This window comes from Atractosteus spatula, chromosome 7, assembly GCF_055471065.1.
Source record: "Atractosteus spatula isolate fAtrSpa1 chromosome 7, fAtrSpa1.hap1, whole genome shotgun sequence".
Lineage (NCBI taxonomy): Eukaryota > Metazoa > Chordata > Actinopteri > Semionotiformes > Lepisosteidae > Atractosteus > Atractosteus spatula.
Genome location: NC_142712.1, coordinates 14,636,920 through 14,663,854, shown reverse-complemented (window position 1 = coordinate 14,663,854; position 26,935 = coordinate 14,636,920). Strand labels below are relative to the sequence as shown.

Here is a 26,935-nt window from a genome sequence, read left to right as displayed (position 1 = left end):
TCAACACAGTATGACGAGTGGGAGTCAAAGCTGGAGTTTCACAGAGCGAGGCACAAAGGGGTATTCCATCAGGGTTTATTTTTTGTTGCGTGTGATTTTTTACGTGTTCGGTCTAGTTTTTTGTCTCGCTCCTCCAGATCCCAGTTTGGCCCCCCTTCCTCTACTCAATAAATTTCTTTTTACCCGGAGGAGGGGGTAGCTCTCAGCCGTGGACTCCCGGAGGTTTCCTTTCAGTAAATGAGGTTTTGCCTTCCCCAGTGCTGTTTAGCTCTTTTTTGGGCGTCAGGAGCCGAACTTGAAGGGGGGGAGAGTGGGTACTGTCATGCCCTGTACATCTAGAGGGCGCTCTACTTCTGTCCTCTTCCTAGTTCTCTGTGATTATTCATGTCTTTCTGGTGTGTCTTGTTGTGTAGCCGATTTACTTCCTGTGTCTGCTCTGCTCCTGGCTCAGCATTGAGGTAACAGATGTCCTGAGACCCATCTAGCACCAGCTTGCCCCACGTCCATGGCCTGAGGGCTTAGGTTTCTATACCAACATCATCTGACCCTCTGAGCCTGGGCTAACCCCCATGTTGCCCCTTTTACCGCTACACATAGGGTCTATTGCTCTCCTGGCCATTCCACGACTTACCCTTTCGACATCCATGACACAAACAAGGAGGCTACACTTTCATTAATTTTCTTACAAACACTTTCATAACATCCCGTCAGTAGATAACTTTATCTCTTCGGAATACTACTAGTGTCACCACTGGGGCAGTTCTTGGGTGCATCCATATGTTAATAGAACTTCATGACCATGTTTATTTAAGGCCTCAGACAATTTGCACCATTGACAAAGTTGTTAAATTTCTTTTAAGAGAAATTAATACAGAGTTAACTGCATGAACAATAATCCACACCTCAAATAAATTAGATCTTTAATTCCTTGAACTGTAAAAGAAAATAATATTTGTTGAGTATTAATTTCCTCTTTATAATACCATTTGATATATCTATATTTTTGCTTTTAAAAATAAACTAATAGATTTCTTAATGGTTAAAATATTTAATATTGAGGGTACAATAATATTGTGAAGTACAGACCTACAGATTCTACACCCTATTCTATATTTTAATTTCTTCACAATTAATAATGACATATCCTTCTCACATACAATTATTTACTGTTAATGTAATTTCTTAAGTAGTGTTTAGAAGTTATCTCATCAAAGTATGACATTCTGCCCAATTAGCTACTGGAAATGAATTCGAACAGTGGACAAAATAAAAAAAAACACTAATTAAAAAATGTCACTACAGTTTGTGATCCTTTTTCTTTCTATATAAAATATAGTGCATACTGTATATACTGTAGCATATTAAATAAATTAACACTACCAGGCAGTTGATTTTCAACCTAAGATGAAAACGAATTAGAAATTTTAGCTAAAGTAGTTTGATTTTTTAAACAATTTATGGAGTTTATAATAAAAGTTCAGAAGGGATGACAACAGCCAGTTTCAGCAGTCAGTAATTCACAATCACTGCTAACCTTATTTCATCACCTAAAACCATTAGAAATATTAAATGTACATCATCCCTTTCTCTCCTTCGCATATGTCTTTTTGCTTCCCACCTCTGCAGCTGCCTCTCGGTCACTCCTCACTCTGCACGGGGGTCCTAGCTTCCTCGTCATATTGATAGGAGATCAGCCCTCAGCCAAGAGGGTTAAGACAAATTTTGACCAAAACACTCCATAATCTTTTCAGTGTACTTCATTCTTGGGTGTTGCTATTCCAAGTGAATGCTATTTAAAATATATCAATTAACCTATTACAACAACACTTTGTTCTTGTCACTTTGTATTTCAAGGCCATAGGTTAAATAAAAAAGGCAGAGTAAACTCTGGATGAGATTATAACAGTTTGCTTTTATTATATTACAGACTGGATTGCATACAGTACAGTATTGCCTGTAAAGAGTGCAATAGATTGTACATGCTAATCATATGCATAATGTATTGTTAAATTAGTTTCAGATGCTGAGCAACAGGAAATCAGTCCTTAAACTTATCATGCTGTTCTACAACACAAGTCACTAAAATTGTGATATACTGTACACACTTAGGACTCACATGTTCAGTAGAAAGGATAGTCTAAATGACACCAAACAAAAAGAAAATAATACTTTACTTCATTTAATGAACTACTAATACTGTCCCTAAGCCTCCTTTTTAGTTTGAGAATTAATCATTGCATGTATTCATTCAAAACAGACTTTCAATACAGCCAGGTCTTATAAGTAAAGTCACACACACAGTGCACAAACAATTTTAAAAATGACAACAGCTTCTGTAAGGCTTCTCTCTCCATTTTCTAATTTTTTCACATTCTTTCTCCTTCACACTGAGTTACATTTCTACTGGGAAATTGACTTCTCTTGGGCATGATTAATGTTAACAAGCAGAATATTCAACACGTCCCTCAACAGCTCATGCACAGCAAAGAAACCAAAGAACTTTATGCATAAAAGGCTGTACTTTTTCAAAGTTCATGCAGATAGCTTTGGCTTCCAGTGTACTGGGAGATTCACATTTTCAGAAATATTAACCCACATTTAAAGGTGAGTATTGGAAATCTAATGTTTCAATTATCTTAGGTACGATAGGCATCGTATTAAGAATGTCAGTTAAAAGAATATAATTTAACGTGCAAGAAGAAAATGACACATGAGAAAATCATAAAGAAACTACAATGATTTAGATGTTGAGGCACAATCAGCTGGCCTGATGTTGTCTTAATAATAATAAACTGTGACAACACAGCAATGTCTTTTTTAATGCATAAAGAGATAGACAGTGCTGTAAATGCAACACATTACTATTATTATTATTATTATTATTATTATTATTATTGCATTACTCTGTCATAGTGCTAGAGCTTTTCCTGGGTGGTATCTGCGTGAAGCTGGTACAGTATATTTTCCATGAGGGTATCCTCAGTTTCCTCCAGTTTCTTTCCACAGCTCAAAGACATACTGTACCCTATCTTTTCCAAATACAGACATACCACATAAAACGGTTAGGAAATTGATGTAAAGTAGATCAGACTTTATAGCCAAATGTGCATGCCATTCATTCAAATTTTATTGCTACTCCATGCACCATAAAAAAGGTTTTTTTTATTTGTCCAATAAGATCAATACATACCTGACAGCTTGAAATTTCCATGCTTACACTTGTTATACAATTGGTATTTTAAAGAGAAACTAGAGTTTTTTTTTACCTTTAGACTGTCTCTTAATAAAACCCGCCTTCAACATGCAAGGAAAATTCAAGTCACAATATTTTTTTTGCCCTGAGAAATCAGGGTAAATTCTACAAGATATATGATTTAGTTTTGGACACATTTTTTATCAAACTGGAGTTCATCTTTTATTTACAGGTCCTGGAAAAAGAATTGCAAGACACACATTTACCATGAACTCCTTTAACGCAACAGCTCCTGTCTATGGTCTTTTTGTTAAACCTCAGGGATTTTATATCAATGGCTTTATCAATATGCCGTACATACGATATTATTTTATTTTCTTAAGCCTTGTTTATGTTATATCTGTGATGGGAAACTCATTAATTTTATTTATTATATCCATGGAGCGAAGTCTTCACACCCCTAAGTATGTGGCTCTTTTTAATCTTGCTGTGGCTGACATGTGTACCAGCACAGCTATTATTCCTAAAATGATTGAGACATTTCTCTTTGATTCTCGGTTCATTACATATGAAGCCTGCTTGGCCAATATGTTTTTTGCCTTTTTATTTCCTACCATGCAGTCTCTCATTCTTGTTATACTAGCTTATGACAGGTTTGTTGCTATCTGTTTTCCACTGAATTATCATATCATCGTCACAATCAATAGGATGATTTTAATAATAACCACAGTATGGAGTGTTGCAGTAACAATAATACTTATAACTGTAGTTTTAATTACCAGACTGTCCTTTTGTAAATCAACTGTGATAGAGAGCTATTTTTGTGATCACGGACCTGTGTATTATCTTGCTTGCAATGATAAATATCCAAATTTAGTAATGGCATTTTTCAATATTACAACAGTTCTCTTAGTACCATTAGTACTGATTATATTATCTTATATTTGTATATTATTTGCATTATTAAAAATTGCATCGCTAGAAGGACGTAGGAAAGCATTCAATACCTGTACTTCCCATCTAATGTTGGTGGCAGTTTTCTACCTACCAATATTAGGAATATACTTTGCAACAATAACCAGCAAAATTAATCCAGATATCAGAGTTCTAAGTACTTCACTGTCACACTCCATTCCATCTCTACTGAACCCTTTTATTCATGCTTTTAAAACAGAGGAGATTAAAGAATCATTTAAAAAAATAATAAAAAGGAACCGGACATGATGCTGAGGATTTAGTTATTTCTTGCTGCTACATAGTTTATTAGTTATTTTGATCAAAGCCAAGATGAATCATCTCATTTCATCTTTTAGTTTTGGTTGGTATTTTGAAGTTTCATTTGTTTTATATTGTAGATATTTTTTATCGTGATATTAATTTGTTGTCAATTTTGAATTGCCAGTAATTTTCACGAGACACATCATGTGCCCTGTAACACATAGTACACTTCAGTTATTGAATTGTATTCTAATTAGATTAACACAACAGGGAAAACCCATTTTTCTTAATTCTATGAAATTTTGCATATCTCTAAAAAGAACAAGTGGATTTACAGTAAATGCAATGAAATTCTCTAGTTTATATCAAAATGTGCTTGATAAAAGAGGTAGGAGCCAATGTTTTCATATTTAACAAGATCTGTGAATTAATAAAATGTTTTAAAAGCAGAACCACAAACATATTCCTCTTTAACTTCTTGATTTTGCAACATCACAGAGCCATGATTAATAAAAGACTCTGGATTCTTTTGACATATAATAAATGATTAAGAGCTGAGACAGTTTTGTCTTCAACCGCTAAGAAACAAGCTGGAAACCTTGGTGAGTACAAAACAGCAGTGACTTCATATTTGAAATTCCCACAGTTGCATTTCTTGTTAAAGAGAATTGGAACTGGTAAATGTAGCTAACATATGTAAAGTATTAGAATATTTCTTGTTCTTTGTTTATTTTGTAATTGTGCAAAAGAACTAGACAATACTGTTACACTGTAACTGTGTTGCAACCTTTTTCATCATGCTCATCAAACACTGCACATGGAACAAAGCCTTCATACACCAAAGTATGTGGTCATGTTTTAATTTGGCTGTGGTTGACATGTGTAGAAGCACAGGTTTTAATCCTAAAATGATTGAGACCTTTCCCTTCGAAACCTACTCTATTCAATATGAAGCCAACTTGTTCAGTATCATTTTTGTGTTAGTGAATTTCATGCAGTCACTAACTCTTGTACTACCCTTTGACAGCTTTTTGCTACTGTATATGCTTTCCATTAAATTATTAGATCATTACCACTAGAGGCAAGATGGTTTTGAATCCTGCAGTAGTATGGATTCTGACGGCTCCCCTTTTGTGGATGGGTGTTGGTTTAGTTACCAGATTGTCATTCTGTATCTCTATTGTGATAAAAACGCTATTTCTTTGTCCATGGAGTTGTGTACCAAATTGCCTGTAATAATTCTCCAAACCATATTTATGCACAAATATGTATTTAAGTTGTCCTTTTTATAGCAATAAATCTGATTGCATCATCTTATGTGTATATTGTATTTGCATAGTTGAAAATTTAATTGGGGTAGAAAGTATTTAAAAGCAATGAAAACTGGCACTTCCCTCCTGATCTTAGCAACTATGCTTTATTTTCCAATACTTGTCAACTACATTACTGTGTTATTTTCCACCATTTATCCAAAGGCCAGAATTTTAAATACATGTACATCCTTGTCTTCCATTCTTCCACTGAAGCTCTGAACCGCATGGTGAATTTGGGAGCAAGTATAAAACTTTAAATTAAAAAGATATTAATAGCTTTTAAGAAACCCCAAAAAATGAAACCAGATTTGGTCATTTTAAATGAACATGGTGCTCTCCCTTCATTAATAAAAAGAAAAATTGAATCTGTCAGCATTACTTTTTTTTTAGAACCCATTACTGCGATCCAGCGATGAGAACCACAGAGATGGCGAGGTAGTCCAGGGACTTGTAAATCCTTGTATTGTAGGAGGGTAGCAGTCCTTTAATGTGACAGTGTTCAACATCTGCTGATCCACACAGAGGCACCATTATCCATCCTTCTAGTGGACCATTACAGTTGGAAAGCGCTACAGGCTGCCTAGTGGTTCAGTTATACCTGCTTCCTTCATTTCCATGACGGCCCATTCTGCCACCTGCCCTAGCTTCAGAGAGTTAGTATGGGTGCTGTCTGATGGAGCACATTACTGGTGTCTGGTAAAAGAGGCTGGTCTGGCCCAGGTAATATGGAGCTCCTCAAATTACTGTAAGAGGCACTAATTGTGTTCTTTTGTGAAACAGTTTGTGCTCTCTCTCCCACAGAATCTGAATCACTGCACTCCTTGCTTCCTGACAGCCTGGCAGTTTTTCTAGGGGTTAGATTCAAGGTGGCATGTCATCATCCTGGCTGTTTCCATGAACAGGCTCTGCTATTTTGCAGTACGGTTCCCTTTCAAGTACTCTGTCAGAACAGAAACCTTCATTGGTGGGGGCATCACACTCTGGCTGCTGGCATCCAGGCATTGTCTGTGGTGACTTCTTATTGTAGTTTTATTCTTATTTGGATTGCTATGGGTTTTGTCACCTTGGACTCTCCCTGTGATAACTTGGGCATGAGGCGTCCCCTGATAGAGAAGGAGGCGATGCTGGAGCTGCTGAAAAGGAGTGGGTTGACACCTGGTTGGAGCTATGCAGTGCTAAGGGTGAGCATTGGGCCCCTACACAGATGAATGGAACCTACCTAGAGGTCTAGCTGGGCCCGGGAGCCTAGAAGGAAGTCCAGCTCTTTTATGCACAACTCCTGGATGGGGGTGACTTAGACTGGTCCTTTGAATCGTTGCTTCTGTGGTCTACGTGAATCACTTCTCCTGTGGCCATACACAACTTCAGGTCTGTGATCTCCACCACATTAGGGTAGGAGATCACGGTGTACAATTGTTGCCATCGATCAGGTGTCCACTAAGGCCTGACAAGACTCTAACCTTGACCTTTAACCTGAATGTGGTACTACAATTTGGAGATTACTACAGTTGTGGGTTGCAAGTTGTGTACCAAAGGGATGATGCTTGTGCCCCAGTGGTCTGCCCGGAGGGCTAGTAGTGTCCCTCCTACACTGGTCCCCATTTGTTTCCCTGCTGCATGGCTCTGGTGTTGATTTGGGTTATTGACTCAGCACTCTCGTCACATTCTGTGGCCTCTGGAGGTTGGACCGTGTAGTGAGCAGACCTCAACATTGGCTCCTGGTGGTGGGCATCTCTCTACCTACAGTGTCTCTGTCTCTCCTTATCTCTCCATGGTGAAAAGCAGACCTCTGTAACTAAAAGGCAATAAACCCTGAGTCTTGCATAGATAAACACCTGCCTCCTGTCTAGTATGTGTCGCCTTCCTACAGTATGTTGTGCCGAGTATAGGTCGAATTTGCCATGTTGGTGTCAGTTATTAGGAAATTCTAGCCTTTTCCTTTCCAACCAACTTCACATTGAAGAAGCAAACAACAGAGAGTAGAAAGCCATGACCGCTCACCCTGGGTGAATCTTGGAAAATTGAGGAATGTATCGTGTGCACACTAGAGCCGTTCTGGGACAGCAGGTTCCCCCACACCAACTGCTCAAGAAGTAGGACTGCAATAGCTGAATTACTTGAAAGCTTCAAGAGTGAGACTTCTCCTTGAAAAGAAAACGTAGAAACATGGTTGTGTTGTTAGAAGTGAGGGATGTGTCAGATGCGTTGGCATGGGTCAGCAAAAATGCAGACCAAGTTGAGAAAAGAGCAGGGGGGTGGAGTAGTCAAGAAAGTCCAGGGCATGTAGAAAGGCCTAGTGAAACAGTACATGAAGCATTGAGGCTCAGGGTGTGCTGCTAAGAGAGTGACTGTTATGGGTGACCCCTTTTTATAAAGTGCAGTGTTAGAGGAGAAGCTGCTAAAGAACAAGACAGGGGGCTAGGGCACAGTATAAGAATATGGGGGTAGTGAGCGGAATGCTGAATATCCCCCTTCTTATTACCCCTCCCTGTGGAGCACTTGGAAATCATTGCCTCCATTTGTGTGAGCAGTGTATTAATCTCTAAAAAATAGAGAATTACATTTTTTACACCTCTATGCTTTGTAACCTGTTAGTACTGTATATTTGGGAGATATAACCTCTAATTATATTTGGCTAATGTACAAAGTTTATTTGTTTGTTCTTTGGCATTCTACGTTTGTATTTATTTAGTTAAAAGAGCTAAGGTTAGAACACAAGCAACTTCTAATTCAATTTGTCATACTGTACCTGTGCATTAACAAAAATATTATAGATACATCAAGTGTGCAAAATATTGTTACAAATAAGGGGTTATCAAAAGCAATGAATATCAGGAATTGATTGAGTAGATTAATAAAATTAATTAAAATAAATCATTTTATTCCTAGCTTTTAAAGAGTTTGTCAAGAATATACCCAAGCAGTTGGTATGGTTAAAGGCACATGAGTTTTTTGTTTTCTGGCACAGCTTTGGTGAAAAGAATAATACTTCAGGTATTTGGTAATCCACAGTAAGGACTACATGAAACAAAATGAAGAAAAATAAAACTACAACACTGGATAGTTCAAATTGTTATTTGTCTATTCATATTTCAATGGTCTTACCAAAGAGCTAATGGGAAAAAAATGTCATAATGTAGTTGTTGTGTAAGTGGAAATAAGCATGCAAATTGAAATGATCAAAATCTAAATAGAGTTTGTGAAAAGTTATATCGGTGATACACATTTGCACGAGAACATTTATCGATGTAATACATCTTGGACTTCAGTAATTCAATTGTAGTTTATTACAACAGCAGAAAAAATGGAAAATCTTTCTTTTCTTAGCTCTAATGGGAAGTATTTTACATAGCTCTAAGTTGTATGAATACACACCTGAAGAAGGCTCCACGGCCGAAACATTGTGTTCTCTTTCTTCTTTTTTTCAGCATGGAATAAACCTATTACTTGTTCCTTTGCAGCCTACGCATGCTGACGCAGCTACCCACCTAAATTTAAATATACTGACATTCTTTACTTTACATCAAACATCATTAAAATGTAGTGTAGGAGACAATGTATTAATGTGTAATGAGATCGGCAAATGAATAAGATATTCACATGCCTGAGGGAGCAACACAAACACTTTTTACTTTACCTTTCCCTTTCTGTTTATATTGTCAAAAATAAAATGTGTAAAATGTTTTTTACTTTAAAAATACAACACATCTCTATAAGAAAGAGCTGATGCCACTGATTGCAATTACACTTCAATGGTGTAGCGGAAATCCTTGTTAATAAGACAGAATTAAGGGTTGCTGTGCTTTCCTAAATGAGGCCCCATCTCACTCTCCATCTCTCTGGTGCAGCCACAGAGAAAGTATTCATGCAGGCTGATTTAAGATGTTTTCTTTTGATAAGGGAGAGCTCCCAAACGGGGATGCACTTAGCTAAGCCTGGCTATCATGATCAATGGTCATCCATTGGCGCCTATCTGTCTAGGGAGTGCCAAATGGACATCTGGACTGCATTCCTAAGTGTCAGGAGTACGTGACTCATATCTCACCTAGATCAATCATTCAGGGACTGGCAGGGCATGGTAACACCACGTGGGTCTCCAATGCCCGCCAAACTCTCAACCAATCAGCACACATCTGTGTCTTCGTCAAAAAGGGAGTGCAAGCTCAGGTCGGGGCTCTCCTTGGCCATTTTCGCGCATCCTCAGAGACAATCACGTGACAACTGCTGTTGTCTGCACTGGGACTTTGTTCTAAGCGCGAGGCCGAGGATCCCGTACGTACTAAGAATTCTACCAACGTGAATGCTCCGCTTGATCAACGGCAGCCTACAGTTGGACCCTCGTCGACAACCTGAATAGCTTATTCAGAAGCAGCGCTGGACCGGGAACGAACCAGCTTCTTCCCGGGCAAAAGAGTGACTTGTGAGGACTCGCGGTCACACTCCGTGCATAGAGACTTTCTACTAGCCAGCCGGACTGCTGGTAGATCCCCTCGGAGCAACGACTGCCCTGCGCGCCGCAGTTAGATTCCTCCGCCCGTCCTACTCCGAGCTGCACCTCGACTGGTTGGCCGGTAGCCAGAGGACACCGGGACAACGCCCATTGGACAACCGCTGGAACAGAGGCTGCAACAGAGCCTGTCAGCTGGTTTGGTGTTAGTGCCGGGAAATTCTAAATCCATACACAGTGGATAAGTAAACCCCATGTTCTACATTGCGTCTCGAGAATTCAATTGTACCTCAACACAAGTTGTTATCAATTTAATTCATGAGTAATGTATTTACTTCCGAGTTTAGAGTAACAGTGGGTAATAACACTGATTAGCGATTTGGTAACCGAACGATATATATTGACATATATTCTCTGTTGTGTATCTCTTTGTGTTTGCATCTCTTCGAGATTATATACCTTGTATATTGATAACCCTCACAGTAAGGTCTGCCACTTTTATCCAGGCAGACTAGTATATGTTTGGTGCACAATTTATATTAATAAATATATCTCGTGTATTGAACCCGTGTATGTGCGTTGTTAGTTGTTCTGACGATTGATTTTCTAAGAGCCACAACGAACCACCTCGTGATTACTGCTACAATTAATAATTGTCTCAGTAAAACCATCAAACCTCTACAATGGTACAGCAAAAAACTACAGATACAGTACTCTTTTTGTGTCTTTTGCTACAGTAAATTCATGATCTGAAGGGCAGAGAGAGATTTTTAAAAAACAAATGGGAGAGATAGCTTTCCCACCCCCATGCATTGTAACCTGTTTGTATTTGGATGACATTACCTTTAACTATATTCAAGTGATGTACAAAGATGCTTAGAGTGTTCTTTCATATTTCTACATTTGTATTTTTTAAATTGAAATGCAAAGGTGAAAAGAGATAAGGTTAGAAATCAAGAAACTTATAATGCAATATTAGAAATATTTTTTTAATACCTCTGCATCATCAAAAATTAATTAATGTACATCTTGTATGCAAATGATGTCATTTTCTTGAGCCTACAGTTTGCTTAATTAATAAGCCTATTGACATTTTCTGCAAATGTGTTAAAGCAGAGTCAAAAGTTAAATGTACAGGCTCTCCAGATACATTTCTTCAATCTCAATGCTTTATATTAATGGATTTTCTGACAATCAATATTTAAAGGACTGTTATATTCTCTGTGGATTGAGAACAGATTTCTTTATATACATGTACATAATAAAAGTGAAGTCTTCACACATCAGAGTATGGAATGTGGCTTTTTAAATTGACATGCGAAGACATGCACAACAATATATGAGATGCCAGCACCCATATCACCCTGCAACTCACAACTGGCGACCCACTGAAGCTAAGCAGGAGTGAGCCTGGTCAGTACCTGGATGGGAGACCTCCTGGGAAAAACTAAGGTTGCTTCTGGAAGAGGTGTTAGTGGGGCCAGCAGGGGGCGCTCACCCTGCGGTCCATGTGGGTCCTAATGCCCCAGTATAGTGATGGGGACACTATACTGTAAACAGGCGCCGTCCTTCGGATTAAACGTAAAACTGAGGTCCTGACTCTCTGTGGTCATTAAAAATCCCAGGGCGTTTCTCGAAAAGAGTAGGGGTGTAACCCCGGCGTCCTGGCCAAATTTCCCATTGGCCCTTACCAATCATGGCCTCCTAATAATCCCCCTCTATGAATTGGCTACATTACTCTGCTCTCCTCCCCACTGATAGCTGATGTGTGGTGAGCGCTTTGGCACACTATGGCTGCCGTCGCATCATCAAGGTGGATGCTACACATTAGTGGTGGTTTAGGGGAGTCCCCATTACCTGTAAAGCGCTTTGAGTGGAGTGTCCAGAAAAGCGCTATATAAGTGAACTATATTATTAATATAGTTCTTGTTATAAAGATGATTGGAATTAGCCTTTAGTTACATGTTCGGTAGAATGGATAGCCTAAATGACACTAAATGAAAAGAACACATTTCTGTAGTTCACTCCATTAAAGAACTATTGATACTTAATCTTCCTTTTTAGTGTGAGAATTAGACATTTGATCTAACTGCTTTCAACAAACTTTCAATATAGCTTGGACTTGGTCAAATCGTACATATGGAAAACATTTTTAAACATGACAGCCTTTTTTGTAAGGCTTCTCCATTTATTTTCGATTTTTTTTTTACATTCTGACTTTCTCCTTTACATCGACATCCGCATTTCTTCTGGGAAATTGACCTCTCTTGGGTATGATTAATGTTAACAAGCATGTGATTCAACATATCCCTTATCAGCTCAGGTATAACGAATATATCAGAGCTTTATGTATAAAAGGTTGTACTTGGTCACACTTTATGCATATTGCTTCCATATACAGTAAGTAAGCTAAGCATATAACTGACTGGACGATTCACAATTTGAGAAATATTTACACTTTAAGGTGAGTATGGAAAATCTAATGTTTCAATTTTATAGGTAAAATTGATATATTACAATTATAGCCATGAAGAAATTGTACAATAATCGTACAATGTGTTTATTTAGGACAAAAAGCTGGACTGATTTCGCATCACTATTATTATTAGTAGCAGTAGTTGGAGTTTCCCGTAGATGTGGGGCTGTGGGTTCAATTCGGAGTAATATTTTTGATTAGTTTGTATATTCTTATCAGGTTCATGTGGGTTTCCACAGAGTACTCTGATGCTTATGGTAAGCATTAGTCCTGGTGTGAGTGTTTGAATTTTTGACTGTATTTGCTCTGCGATGGACTAGCTCCCCACCCAGTATGTATCCTGCCTTTCACCTGCTGCTTGCTGAGATAGGCTCTGGCTCCCCCGTGTCCCAATGAGAAAGCTGTTAGATAATGGATGGATGTAGCCAAATGAATCGATTACTTAAAATACACATTTAGATTAAATATATTAATTCATATTCATTAGTACTGGATAAATTAATAACAAACACTTTAGACATACCAGTCATTCAAATTTAATTTCTACTCCATCCCCCACAAAAATATTTTTGATTTGTTTTATTAGTAGAAATAAAAAAACATACTAGAAAGCTTGAACTTTTTGTGCTGACATTTGTTAAGTAATTAGTATTTTAAAGAGAAATTAGAGGTCACGCCTCACACCTAAAGTGTTATTAAAACCTAAATTAATAATTTGTCCCTTCAAAGGAGGAGGATCTGGGAGCTTCAACATGCAAGAAGTATTCAAGCCACAAAAACCTGTGTAAATTCTACAGATATATGGTTTAGTTTTGGAACCACTTTTTATATTAACCTAAATTTAATCTTATATTTACAGAACCTGAAGAAAGAACTGCAAGACACAAATCTGCCATGAGCTCTTTGAATTCAACAGTTCCTCTTTATTCTCTGTTTGTTCAACCTCAGGGATTTTATATCAATGGCTTTATCAATATGCCATATATACAATATTATTATATTTTCCTAAGCTTTGTTTATGCCATATGTGTGTTAGAAAACTCCTTCATTATATTCATTATATACATGGAGCGAAGTCTTCACACCCCTAAGTATGTGGCTCTTTTGAATCTGGCTGTAGCAGACATGTGTGCCAGCACAGCTATTATTCCTAAAATGATTGAGACATTTCTCTTCGATTCTCGGTTCATCACATATGAAGCCTGCTTGGCCAATATGTTTTTTGCCTTTTTATTTCCTGCCATGCAGTCTTTCACCCTTGTTATACTAGCTTATGACAGGTTTGTTGCTATTTGTTTTCCACTGAACTATCATATCATCATCACAAACAATCGGATGATTGTGATAATAGCTATAGTATGGGGATTTGCGACAGCGATAATAATGACTCTAGTAGTTTTAATTACCAGACTCTCGTTTTGTAAATCAACTGTGATAGAGAGCTACTTTTGTGATCATGGACCTCTGTATCGTCTTGCTTGCAATGACAATTTTCCAAATTTAATAATGGCTTTTATTAGTATTGCTATAATACTCTTTGTACCATTAGTACTGATTATATTATCTTATGCTTGTATATTATATGCATTATTAAAAATCGCATCACTAGAAGGACGCTGGAAAGCATTCAATACCTGTACTTCCCATCTAATGTTGGTAGCAGTTTTCTACCTACCAATATTAGGGACATACATTGCAGCATCTAGCAGCACACTTCATCCAAATGCTAGAATTCTAAGTTCTTCACTGTCAAGCTCCATTCCATATCTACTGAACCCTATTATTTATGTATTAAAAACAGAGGAGATTATAGAATCATTTAAAAAAATAATCAAAAGGAGCTGAGATTGAAACAAAAAGTTAGAGATCAAGAGGAGTAGTAATTTCTTGTTGCTACACAGTTCATTCTGACAAAAGCTAAAGCAGTTGCTTCAATTAGTAAGTATTATCATGTCTGATATAAAACATTGTGGTTCATTCCTTTTGTTTGTGTGTAAAATTAGTTAGATAGCACTACACAGAAAGCTGTCTCCAGTTGCTTTTATTCTCATTCTAGGAACGTGGTGAGCACCTCTTTCACATGATATGTTTTTTCTAGGAACACCATAGCTTTTCTCAACCTCTGGTAGGTTGGAGTGTGCATAAACAACAAGATAAAATGCTAAAGAACCTAGTTTAATCATTTAATTTTTAAATAATTTGAAAGTTTCATTCATTTGTTATTGTAGATATTTGTAGACTTTTTAATTGTGATAAATACTGTATAGCAAAATTTAGCATGTGAAACTGCATCCCTCTATTCTTCATTCTTCCAAGATGATCAAGTGGATTTAAATACACTAAAATTCTCAAGTTTACATCAAAATGTACTTGTTAAAATAGATTTCAAATTTAATGAGACCCTTGAATGAAAACAATGTTTTAAAAGCATAGTAGAAACTCAAACATGTTCCTCTTTACCTTCTTGATTCTGCTATTAATGCTGATGTGTTTTAAGAACAGAACACAGAACACTGAGCATGATATTTCTACAGTAGCTAAATTCCGTAGCTAAATTTCAAGCTAAAATCACAAACTAAAAACATCACAGAACCGTGATTAACAAACAACTCTGGATTCCTGTGACATACAAATCCAAAAAGCTAAGAGGGTTTTGATTTAAACATTGAAAAAACACTTTGGATAACTTTCTCTTCCTCATTCTTTGTAAATCTCCAAATGTCTTTGGTGAGTACAAAACAATGATCACATGACTGATATTTACTATTCCTACAATTATATTTCTTTTAAAATAGAAACTGAACAAGTAAAATTAGCAACCATATGTAAAGCATTAGTATGTTCTGTTAATTATTTATATCTGTCAAAGAGAACTAGGGAAAACTGTTGTACTGTAACTGTGTTGCAAACTGTTTCGTCGTGCTCTTTATGTACTGTACATGGAGCAAAGACTTCATCTGCCAAAGTTTGTGGCCATGTTTTGATTTGCCTGTGGATAACATGGATAACATGTGTAGCAGCACAGCCATTACTAATAAGATGATTGAGACCTTTCTCTTTTATTCCTAGTTCATAAGATATTGTAACACATAAGGCCGACATTGCAGGTTGTGCGAGCCGGCTTACCAGCGCGGTGACGTCACCGCCCTTCCCTGTGAATAGCAGGGACCGCAGCCGCCAGGCTGATGGGAGATTTCCCTTTAGCTCAGCTGGCTGGGTCCCTGTTGACTGATGCCAGAGGCCCGGGTTCGAGTCCCCAGCGGTAGGGGGCCGACCTGAGGCGGCAGTGACGAGTGCACATACCCATGTGAACCTGAGAGTGCTACATTATGAAGCCAGCTTGGTCAGTATGATTTTTGTGTAAGTTTTTACTTTCATGCAGTCACTGTCTCTTGCACTAGCTTTTGACAGGTATGTTGCTATACTGTATGCTTTCCATTAAGCTATTAGAGCATTATCTCTAGTGGACAGATGGTTTTGAATCTGGCAGTAATATGGACTCTGACTGCTGAACTTTTGAGGATGACGTGTTTGTTTAGTTACCAGACTGTCATTCTGTAACTTTATTGAGATTAAAAGCTATTTTTGTCTTTTAGGACCTGTGTCTCAAAATGCCTGAAATAATACTCCATGTCACATTTATGTATGAATAAGTTTTTCAGTTTTCCTTTGTATACCAATGAATCTGGTTGTATTATCTTATGTGTGTATTATTATTTGAACTGTTGAAAGTTACTGTATATCATGGAAAGAGTATTTAAAAACAATGAAAACCTACATCTTCCAATCTATTCTTAGTAACTCTGCTTTATCTTCCAATATGTGACTACATTAATGCATTATTTTCTACCATATATCCGAAAGCCCAAATTTTAAATATATCCTTGTCTTCCACAATTCCACTGATGCTGAATCACATCATGTATGGTTTAAAAACTGAGAAGAAGTTTAAAGCAAAGATAATTTTTTGAATAATAAAATGTACTAATAACTTTTGAGGAACCATAAAATTTAAAGCGGATTTGGCAGGTTCAAATGTACATGGTGCACTACTTTGTTTCCTTAAATGAAAAATATGATTTAATTTTATGAGCACATTAATTAGATAGTTTTGAATACTCATATCAAATGAAGCACACATGGCAAGTTGTAAAACACAAATATTATAAAAAAGATTATATACTTGTCAGTTTTTTGGCCCCAATAACAGCTTTATGTTTTGTCCTGTAGCAATTTGTAGGTTCTCCAAAACTGTGGGAGTATTTGGGGATTGTTCCTGAGATTGTACACCCAGACTTTTGTTAGTCCACAGTAAGGTTTGCATAAAACAAAATGAATAAAAAGAAAGTAACAACACCTGGCAGTTCATCTTGTTATTTGTCTATACATTTCAGTGGGCTACTGAAGAGCTAATGGACACTAATTTGTCATAATAGCTGTAAGTTAAGTTGCTGTGCAAACGAAAATAAGTACAGTATTTATCTTAGACTGAAACCATCAAATAAAATAGCAATTGTGATAAGTTATGTAAGTGGTAAAAAAGGCACATTTGCATGAGAAACTTTATCCATCTTTGAAGTACAATACACCTTGTAACACCCAGTGAACTTCAGTACATTATATGAATTATAGTTTATTACAACAACAGAAAAACCTGAAAATCTTTATTTTCTTAGTTCAAATGGGTTGTATTTACATAGACCTAGGTTGTATAAATAAATTAAATGACAATAACATTCTCTACTTCATATCAAACATTACTTGTTAGAAAGCAGGAGACAATGCCTTAATGTGTAATGAGACAAGCAAGTGAATATGATATTTTACATGCCTGAGGGAGTAACACAAAAAGTTTCTACGTTACTTTGTTGTTTCTGTTTATATTGCTTAAAATAAAAGGTGTAAAATGTTTTTAACTTTTAAAACACAACACATCTCCACAAGGAAGTGCTGATGCCACTGAACAATGCCTAATTAAATTACACTTCAATGGGACAGCAACAGATACATGATTAGCAAAAGAGTCTGGTCTTTGGATAGATTTCTTCTATCTCAATGCTTTCATATTAATAGCTTTTCTGACAATCAATATGTAAAGCACTGTTATATGCTCTGTGCTTTGTTTATGTCTTAGCTGGTCTAGAGAACAGTTTTCTCATGTTCATTACATAAGTAATAAATAGTCTTCACACACATATGCGGCTCCTTTTAAATTGACATAAGGAGACATGCACAGCAAAACAGCTCTTATTATAAAGAAAAGTTTATCACTTTGTCCATTTTTTAATTTGTGTGAAATTAGCCTTTACTTTCATGTTCAGCAGAAAGGATGACCTAAATTATACTTAATAAAAAGAACACTGCTCAATAGTTTACTACATAATGAATTGTTGATATCTAATTATCCTTTTTAGTGTGAGAATTGGGCATTGTACGTATCTACTCTCAATAAACTTTTAATACAGCCAGGTCTTATGTAGGTTAAGTTGTACAAAATAAACATTTTAAACATGATAGCTCCTTTTGTAAGGCTTCTCCCCCTAATTTCTACTTTTTTACATTCTAACTTTCTCCTTCACACCACTTGCTTTTCTATTGGGAAATTGAGTTCTCTTGAGCACTGTATGATTAATGTTGACATAGAGATGATTCAACAGTCCCCCATCAGCTCATAGCAAAGACATCAATGAGCTTCATTTATAAAAGGCTCTACTCAATCACAGTTTATGCATATAGCTTCCAACTTACTGGAAGATTCCCAATTTCAGAAATATTTGCACACATGTTAAGGTGAGTACTGTATATAAAATCGAATGTTTCAAATTTCTTAGGTACAGTATGCACTGAATTTTCAACTTTAGTGAGAAACAAATATATTTTAACACGTGAAAGAAAAGAATCAGAAACATGATACCCACATATAGAAATGGTACAATAATTTAGATGCTGAAACACAATAAGGTAGCCTGATTTTGCTTTAAAATATTAAGAACTGTGACCCCACATTAGTTATCTTTTGAATGTATAAATGCATTGAAGCCACACTGAATCATCATCATCAAAATCAGCACTACTATTATTATTATTATTATTATTATTGTGGTGGTGCCCTAGGTTCAGTTCCTGGACAGCCGTTTTTGTTGAGTTTGTATGTTCTTAATTTCTTGCTGTGATGCTTATAGGAAAAAGTGGCCTGGTGTGAGTGTGCTCCATGCACCTCAAAAAATGTTTTTTCATTTGTTTCGTCAATAGAAACAAAAAAACATACCCAAAAGCTTGAAATTTCTGTGCTGACATTTGTCATGAAATTAGTATTTTAAAGCAAAATTAGAGGTTACACTTAAAGCTTAGACTATTTTTCTGTTAAACATATATCCCTTCAAAGTAGGGGGATCTGGGAACTTCAACATGAAAGAAATATTCAAGCCACAATATTGAAAAACCTGGGAAAATTCTACACATATAGGGTTTCAATTTGGACCCAGTTTTTATTAACCTAAATTTATTTTTATATTTACAGGTCCTGGAGACACAACTGCAAGACACAAATCTGCCATGAGCTCTTTGAATTCAACAGTTCCACTTTATTCTCTGTTTGTTCGGCCTCAGGGGTTTTATATAAATGGCGTTATCAATATGCCATATATACGATATTATTATATATTCCTGAGCCTTGTTTATGTCATATGTGTATTAGAAAACTCCTTCATTATATTCATTATATACATGGAGCGAAGTCTTCACACCCCTAAGTATGTGGCTCTTTTGAATCTGGCTGTAGCTGACATGTGTGCCAGCACAGCTATTATTCCTAAAATGATTGAGACATTTCTCTTTGATTCTCGGTTCATCACATATGAAGCCTGCTTGGCCAATATGTTTTTTGCCTTTTTGTTTCCTACCATGCAGTCTCTCACTCTTGTTATACTAGCTTATGACAGGTTTGTTGCTATTTGTTTTCCACTGAATTATCACATCATCATCACAAACAATCGGATGATTGTGATAATAACCATAGTATGGTGTTTTGCAACAGCGATAATAATTACTCTAGTAGTTTTAATTACTAGACTTTCCTTTTGTAAATCAACTGTGATAGAGAGCTCCTTCTGTGATCACGGACCTGTGTATCGTCTTGCTTGCAATGACAATTTTCCTAATTCAATAATGGCTTTTATTAGTATTGCAATATTACTCTTTGTACCATTGGTACTGATTATATTATCTTATGCTTGTATATTATATGCATTATTAAAAATTGCATCACTAGAAGGACGCTGGAAAGCATTCAATACCTGTACTTCCCATCTAATGTTGGTGGCAGTTTTCTACCTACCGATATTAGGAATATACTTTGCAGCATTTAACAGCACACTTCATCCAAATGCTAGAATTCTAAGTACTTCACTGTCACGCTCCATTCCATATCTGCTGAATCCTATTATTCATGTATTAAAAACAGAGGAGATTAAAGAATCAATTAAAAAAATATTCAAAAGGAACCAAGTATGAAACAAAAAGTTAAAGATCAGGAGTAGTAATTTCTTATTGCTACACAGTTCAATAGTCATTTTGACAAAAGCCAAAGCAATTGCTTGAATGAGTAATTATTATCTCTCCTGACATAAAATAATGTGTTTCATCCCGTTTGTCTGGGTGTTATAAAGGTAGATGTCAACACATGGAAAGCCATCTCCAGCTTCTTTTATTCTCATTTGAGGAATGTGGTGAGCACCTCTTTAATAATGTTTTCCTAGGTGGACTTTTCTCAGAGTTTGGTAGGGTCGATTGTGCATATTTCAATCATTGAAGGTTTACTTAACTCAGTAATTCTTTTCTTTATTCTATTGTATGATGAGATGTTTTCTATTTAATGAAAACAAATTACTCTGAAAATGTATTTTCAGATTCATTAACATGATAAAATCCATTTAAGTCATGCATTAAATGCTTTAATTTGGGAACTGCATTTTGTAGTTAGTATTTTATTGTATTATTTTTAGAATTCAACAGCATTATACATAACAAATATTTTGGTAAGTCATCAACAATATTTTCATTTATTTTTATACACATAATAATTTAAATCATTTGCTCTGTGTGGGAAGTTATCACCAGATCTAAAAAAATGCAAGATCATTTCAAAATGTATTTTTTAAAATAAAATGTTACATTTTATTTGATATTTTTTAAAGATTTATAATAGTTTCTAGTTATAAAATCAATGTTTTTATAGTACCTTATTTTGGAATTTTATTTTGTAACATGTTTTTTTTAATTTTTTTAATGAGTTTTCTGTGTAGAGCATATAACATACTTAAAACATGCAAATAAACTATATATGTTGAAAGTACAATATGACAGAAATAGCGCAATACAGTACACATTATTATACTTTGCTTAAATAACTCAAAGTAAAATACATTACATTTAGTAAAGTATACAGTATGTTTTAATTAAATGGTATGAGAATATGGAGAGCTTTTTTACCTTTTGATAAATACAGAACTTATTAGTTATACAATATTTACTTGACATCATCCTTTTTATTCCTATTAATCAGTTTCTTAAATGAGGTGTTCCAATATACTTTAACTGACCGGATACTATCAACTTGCATTAGGTATCTTAAAAAAATATTATTACATCCATAACTCAAAATATGACTTCCTGATTATTAACATACATTATATTTTTGTTTTTGTTATTGATGTATAGCAACAAAGCAGTCCCAGTGATTCTGAATGTCAAAGTTTATTTTAGCAAGGTGGTAATTAAGCCATACTGTATGTGGTACTGTATCTGACAGAAAATTGGATCCCTGCTGGTTTGCAGAAGCAGAAGGCTTTGTTATTGCAATTATGACACCATTTGGAGAAATAAATGAATATAAATTCACTTTATTCACATAAGCCATTTAGTGATATAACTATAATGTACTGTACAATAAACCTAAATGCTTGTTAGCTTTGCACATCCATTTACAAATTGATTCCTTTTCAGTCTTATCCTCATCTATATTATAACAACAGCCTTAATGATGTTATCATATTAGCTCTCTTTAAAAAATATATTTAATTTTAAAAATGGCAACATCTTTTCCGTATAAGCGCTGGAACAGGTACTGGTACTATTTCTCCCTCTGACTAGCTTGCAGTCTTAGGAAATCTTGGTAACCCATGAGTTGGTTATGAAAGTAATCAGTACACACTTTTATATCCTTCCAGATAGCAAATAGATACAGGTATAACCTCTATGTGATCATCAGAGCAATCTGTGAAAATATATTGTTTGCCTTCAACACCCATAATACCCCTGCTTTACAGTGAACTGCTTAACTACTGCTTGTGAACATATTCTGTTCAGATAGGACGTTTTCAGAAAGTCTGAAGTTAGAATGGCACTTTAATGACATCTCATGACTGAGCTTGGAAATACAGCAAGAAAAATACATGCAGACTCTTAGTATTTTTTTAATTTAAAAAAAAAAACTAAACCCAGATCAATGAGGAAATGACATTTTTCCTCTGGAGTGCAGACTATCATGCCCACAGGTGCTGGGAACAGAAAACGTCACAAAGCCACATTAATAAAAGATGGCACTCTACTCTTGTGTACATTTGTGATTCCTAACACGGAAACAACCACTTTACCAAGTTAAGGTTCATTGTACAAATACAATAATTTTATTTCGGAAGACTGTAAGTGTTAAATCTCAAAGAAACCTGAACATCTAAGCTAATAATCTTAATATCCCTTGGGTAAGTATAAGACATAAATTATTAAATGTTTATTTAGTATTCTTGTATTTACAATAACTTAAAAATAACATTATAATAATTTATTCACTAATGGATTGCCAACAAATATTTTCTAGTTTCAGTAGTAACACAAATTTCGTGAATTTGTAGAAACGTTACGAATAATGTTGGCAAATGTGCAAAGAATATTAAAAAATACGTTTTTCATGTGAAAAAATAATGTTTTCAGACAGAAAAATAATTACATGAAAAAAAGTAAGGTTTGCAGTCTAAGATATTCTAACTAAGGCATTCCAAGATTTGCAGGATTTATGAATTCATTAAACTCATGCCTGATTTTTCTCAAGATAAATAATTTTAGATTGTGAAGTTTTTTTTGATAAATACAATTTGCGGGCGTATCTGTTAGCATTTATTATCATTAACAAAATACATTTAAATAATGCCACCCAATTACACAATTAACTGTAAAAAGGCATACATGAAAAATTATTTAAATAAAAAGCATATATGAAATAAATCTAAATTAACATTTTTTAGGCATTTCTCCCTCAAAGTGTATAATGTGCAGCTCTTGAATCTACCATCTTAAAATACTTTAAGAAGTGTATCTTTCCTATAGGTTGTTATTTTTTAACTGGTTTGAAGCATTATTTTAAAAGTTTAATTCAGTTTTTCTGTTAATAATGTATAATTATATTTACTCTTGACCATTGGGTATTTAATGAATTTGAATATTTATGCGGAAGGCTAGTTGTATTTAAATGCAGATCGGCTTATTTCTTTTGAAAGGTGCAATGTTTTCTACATTCAGATCATTTTTTCAAAAGTTTATAGTCATTAACAATGTGTCATATATATTTAATAAGTCTACCACTTATTCTACTAATAATTTAATTCAAGAACTACAAGTAAGCCTTAATGCTAGAGTACGAATACAGATGGACTGTATGTTGCTGTTGGTGAAATTTGCTTTTGAGAAATGGAAAGAGTCCCATATAGATCCCTATAATGACATTTCGTCTCCTAAACCTACCTTGGTAAATGCCATTCAGGGTGTGCAACATTTAATGATAAGTTAATGACTTCTATAATTGCAGGACAAAGAAAACAACTGTGAAGAAAACATTGGACATGAGCTCCTTGAATGCAACATTTTCACCAAATGATACTTTTGTCCGACCTCAGTTCTTTTATGTGAATGGGTTTTCAGACTTACCTAATGCAAAGTCCTATTACATTTTCATGTGCTTTGTTTATGCTGTTACTGTCTTAGGGAACTCTTTCATCATGTTCATAATATTTATGGAGAGAAGTCTTCATACCCCTAAATATGTGGCTATTTTTAATTTGGCTGTAGTAGACTTGTGTGGCAGCACAGCTCTTATTCCTAAGATGATTGAAACCTTTTTGTTTGATTCTCAGTTTATCACATATGAGGCCTGCTTTGCCAATATGTTTTTTGTACATTTCTTTTCTTCTATGCAGTCAATTACTTTGGTTGTACTGGCCTATGACAGGTTTGTTGCTATATGCTTCCCCCTTAAATATCATATAATTATGACTAACAATTCAATAACTGTAATTCTGTCACTAGTGTGGATTGTCACAGCGGCAATATTAATTACAGTTGTCCTTCTATTTATCAGACTGTCCTTCTGTAAATCAACTGTGATAAACAGCTATTTTTGTGATCATGGCCCAGTGTTTCGTCTGGCTTGCAATGACAATTCTCCAAATTACAGAATGGCTATATTCTGTACAACAATATTTTTTGGTGCTCCATTAGTGGTGATTGCATTATCATATGTGTGTATAATACTTGCCTTGTTAAAGATTGCATCATTGGAAGGACGTTTAAAGGCAATGAAAACATGTACGTCCCATTTAATCCTAGTAGCAGTGTTTTACCTTCCAATAGCAGCTACTTACATAGCTGGATTAAGTTCCACTATTCATCCCAATGCTAGAATAATAAATACTTCCCTAGCTACTGTCATTCCACCAATGCTGAATCCTATAATTTATACTTTAAAAACAGAAGAGATAATGGAAGCAATTAAAAAGTTTTGTAAAAGAAACAAGATACTTTCCCAAGTAATGGGAAGTTAATACTTTTGTGGAATAATTTTGAAAACACCGGAATAGTTGCCAGTACAAATAGCCATATAATATGTGGTTGTAAATATATTTTAGTATATCCAGTTTATTGTAAACTGGTAGCTTACACTTAAACACAAAGTGTAAAAATACTGAATTCACGTAATTGCTAGGAACTATCCCAAGAGTGTACAAACCAAAATGAATTACTTCATCCTCTGTGTGACTATGTTAAGTTTTTCAAAGGAGCTGCAAAGCAGTTAGTCACCAAATGGGTTAGCAGGGCTTTTTACTGATCTTTCCAAGGAAGGGCTTTCTATCCTTTTTTTACTAGTAGGATCTCATGTAGCTCGTAGAATTGTTCTTCATGGAAGCTTCTTCATATAACCCTTCTTATAGGCAATTCTTATGTTTCAGTAGTTCCATCCTAATGAATGTGAAAGAGAGACAAGATATGTATTTGTTGTAACTCGCCTAGCTGAGGGAATACTAGCCTAGCCAGAAGAACTGAGTCAGGGAATTAGTACAAGAATGGAAGGAGGGTGTGTGAGACTTAAATTGGTAGGCGAGCAGGAGTGTGCAAGATTAGGATCTATCCTTTCTCTTACGTTTCTTCCATTAATGTTTAAAATACCTATGATAAATTCACATGTATACTGTATGTTGTAAAGCATCCATTCCATGTGAAAATCCACTCAACAAAGTAATATGGTAGATTTGGCAAATTTTCATTACTGGGAGATGATAGAAATTGTAAACCATGTGGAACATCACTTATCAAGACGGAGAAAGTCAGGCTAAACATACAATTGATTTTGTATTGGATTCCATAGTGCCAGCCTGGTGTTTTGTCATATTCTGGACTTTTTGGTTGATCATGCCTATATTGTACATATTCATTTTGTTAGCCACTCCTTATTCTTCTTGATATTCATCTTAATTTTACATTAAGATTCTGAGCAGCAGATTTTTTTATTGTGTGTCAAATCCCAATTAAATAAAACTGTTTGTATTGTTACAGATATTGTAAGTGACTATTGAAGTGTCTTGAAGAATCTAGGTATGTGGTAACACCTGGCCTGTGTCACCATTTCCAGTTTCAAAGCAAGGAGATGTTTGCTTTGCTTTTACGAGATTCATTAATCAAAGTAATCATAAAGTTTACCTTGATTTACCTTAGTTAACTACGTTCTGAGTAAAAGATTAAGTTTCAATCAACAGTCGAGGAAGACAGTATAAAACAGGCAGGGAAATAAAGAGATGAGAAAGAGACAGATGGAATGACAAGGGGACAGAAATGCAGAAGACGAGAGCTCCTTGTCCTGATCTTCCAGAAAGACCAGATTACAGTTAAGTATTTGAACCCTGTTAAGAGGGATATTGTTTTGTTTTTAGAAACTTGGATTTTCTCTGTAAAGAATCTCTCACAGGTCTTTTCTAGTTATTGAGTGCATTTTAAAATTGATTTTGTAGTATTTGGGTTTACAAAGAGAAATTTAACATTAGGTCATATTCTGTTTGATTTAGAAGGTGATTTATTGCCTTTTATTCTGGCTTCTGTAGGCATTACAGTATAAGAGTTTAAATGCTACATAGTGGTCTTTTTTTCTGGGTGGTGAGGATTTAGACATGTTAGACGCCTTGTGTGTAAATTTGTAAAAAATATAACTTCTGTGTTGTATGTTATGATGTGTGTTGTAGTGTGTGTATTGTCATTGTCAATAAATATTTGTTTAACTCAGTGTGCCTGAATTAATTCTCTATTCACCAAAGCTGTGCCAGAGAAAAAAGAACGCATGTGCCTCTATACCAACAGCTCAGGCATATTCTTCTCAAAATCATTTACAAATTGAGGATTGTGATTATTTACATATTGATTATGTAAATTATTATAATTATTGACTAATCTGCATGGTCATTTTCTGTTATTCACCATTTTCACAACCCCCTATGTATAACACTGTTGTTTCTCAAAACTGCACCATAATTTGGTAAAGGAAAGTCAGATTCTAACCTGATGTCATTTTAATTATTTAATTACTTCAATGTACAGTATATAGTGCTTTTGTCGACACTGCACTCAAAGAGCTTTACAGGTAAGGGGACTCCCCTCCACTATCACCAATGTGTAACACCCACCTAGATGATGCAATGCACCAAACTGCACCAGTATATTCACCAAACATCAACTATTATATTGGCTTCCCCATCATGGAGGAATCCATGATGTATAGAGTCCATGGGGAAATTTAGCTAGGACACCAAGGTAACACCCCTACTCTTTTTGAAAACTGCTCTAAGATTTTTAATGGGAATCAGGACTTCAGTTTTACAGTATGTCTCATCTGAAGAAGTGCATCTTTTTTTACAGTAACGTGTTGAACACAGACCACAGGTTGAACTCCCTACTGTTCCCACTAACACCTC

At 35.4% G+C, this 26,935-nt stretch overlaps 4 protein-coding genes across 4 annotated transcripts; all 4 read left to right on the top strand.

The window, feature by feature from the left end:
- Positions 1 to 3,460: 3,460 nt before the first annotated feature.
- LOC148830585 (olfactory receptor 1500-like) lies at positions 3,461 to 4,417 on the top strand. The gene has a single exon (XM_088921549.1). The coding sequence runs from the start codon at positions 3,461 to 3,463 to the stop codon at positions 4,415 to 4,417; it is 957 nt and encodes a 318-aa protein (XP_088777675.1).
- A 9,124-nt stretch (positions 4,418 to 13,541) lies between these two features.
- Positions 13,542 to 14,492, top strand: LOC148830584 (olfactory receptor 1-like). The gene has a single exon (XM_088921441.1). It carries the CDS (start codon positions 13,542 to 13,544, stop codon positions 14,490 to 14,492), a length of 951 nt encoding a protein of 316 aa, XP_088777567.1.
- A 4,707-nt stretch (positions 14,493 to 19,199) lies between these two features.
- LOC148830583 (olfactory receptor 1-like) lies at positions 19,200 to 20,159 on the top strand. Its single transcript, XM_088921471.1, has one exon. It carries the CDS (start codon positions 19,203 to 19,205, stop codon positions 20,157 to 20,159), a length of 957 nt encoding a protein of 318 aa, XP_088777597.1. The 5' UTR covers positions 19,200 to 19,202.
- A 3,374-nt stretch (positions 20,160 to 23,533) lies between these two features.
- Positions 23,534 to 25,764, top strand: LOC148830582 (olfactory receptor 1M1-like). The gene is made up of 2 exons (XM_088919934.1): positions 23,534 to 24,505; positions 25,735 to 25,764. The coding sequence occupies exons 1-2, from the start codon at positions 23,543 to 23,545 to the stop codon at positions 25,762 to 25,764; spliced, it is 993 nt and encodes a 330-aa protein (XP_088776060.1). The 5' UTR covers positions 23,534 to 23,542.
- The last annotated feature ends 1,171 nt before the right edge of the window (positions 25,765 to 26,935 follow it).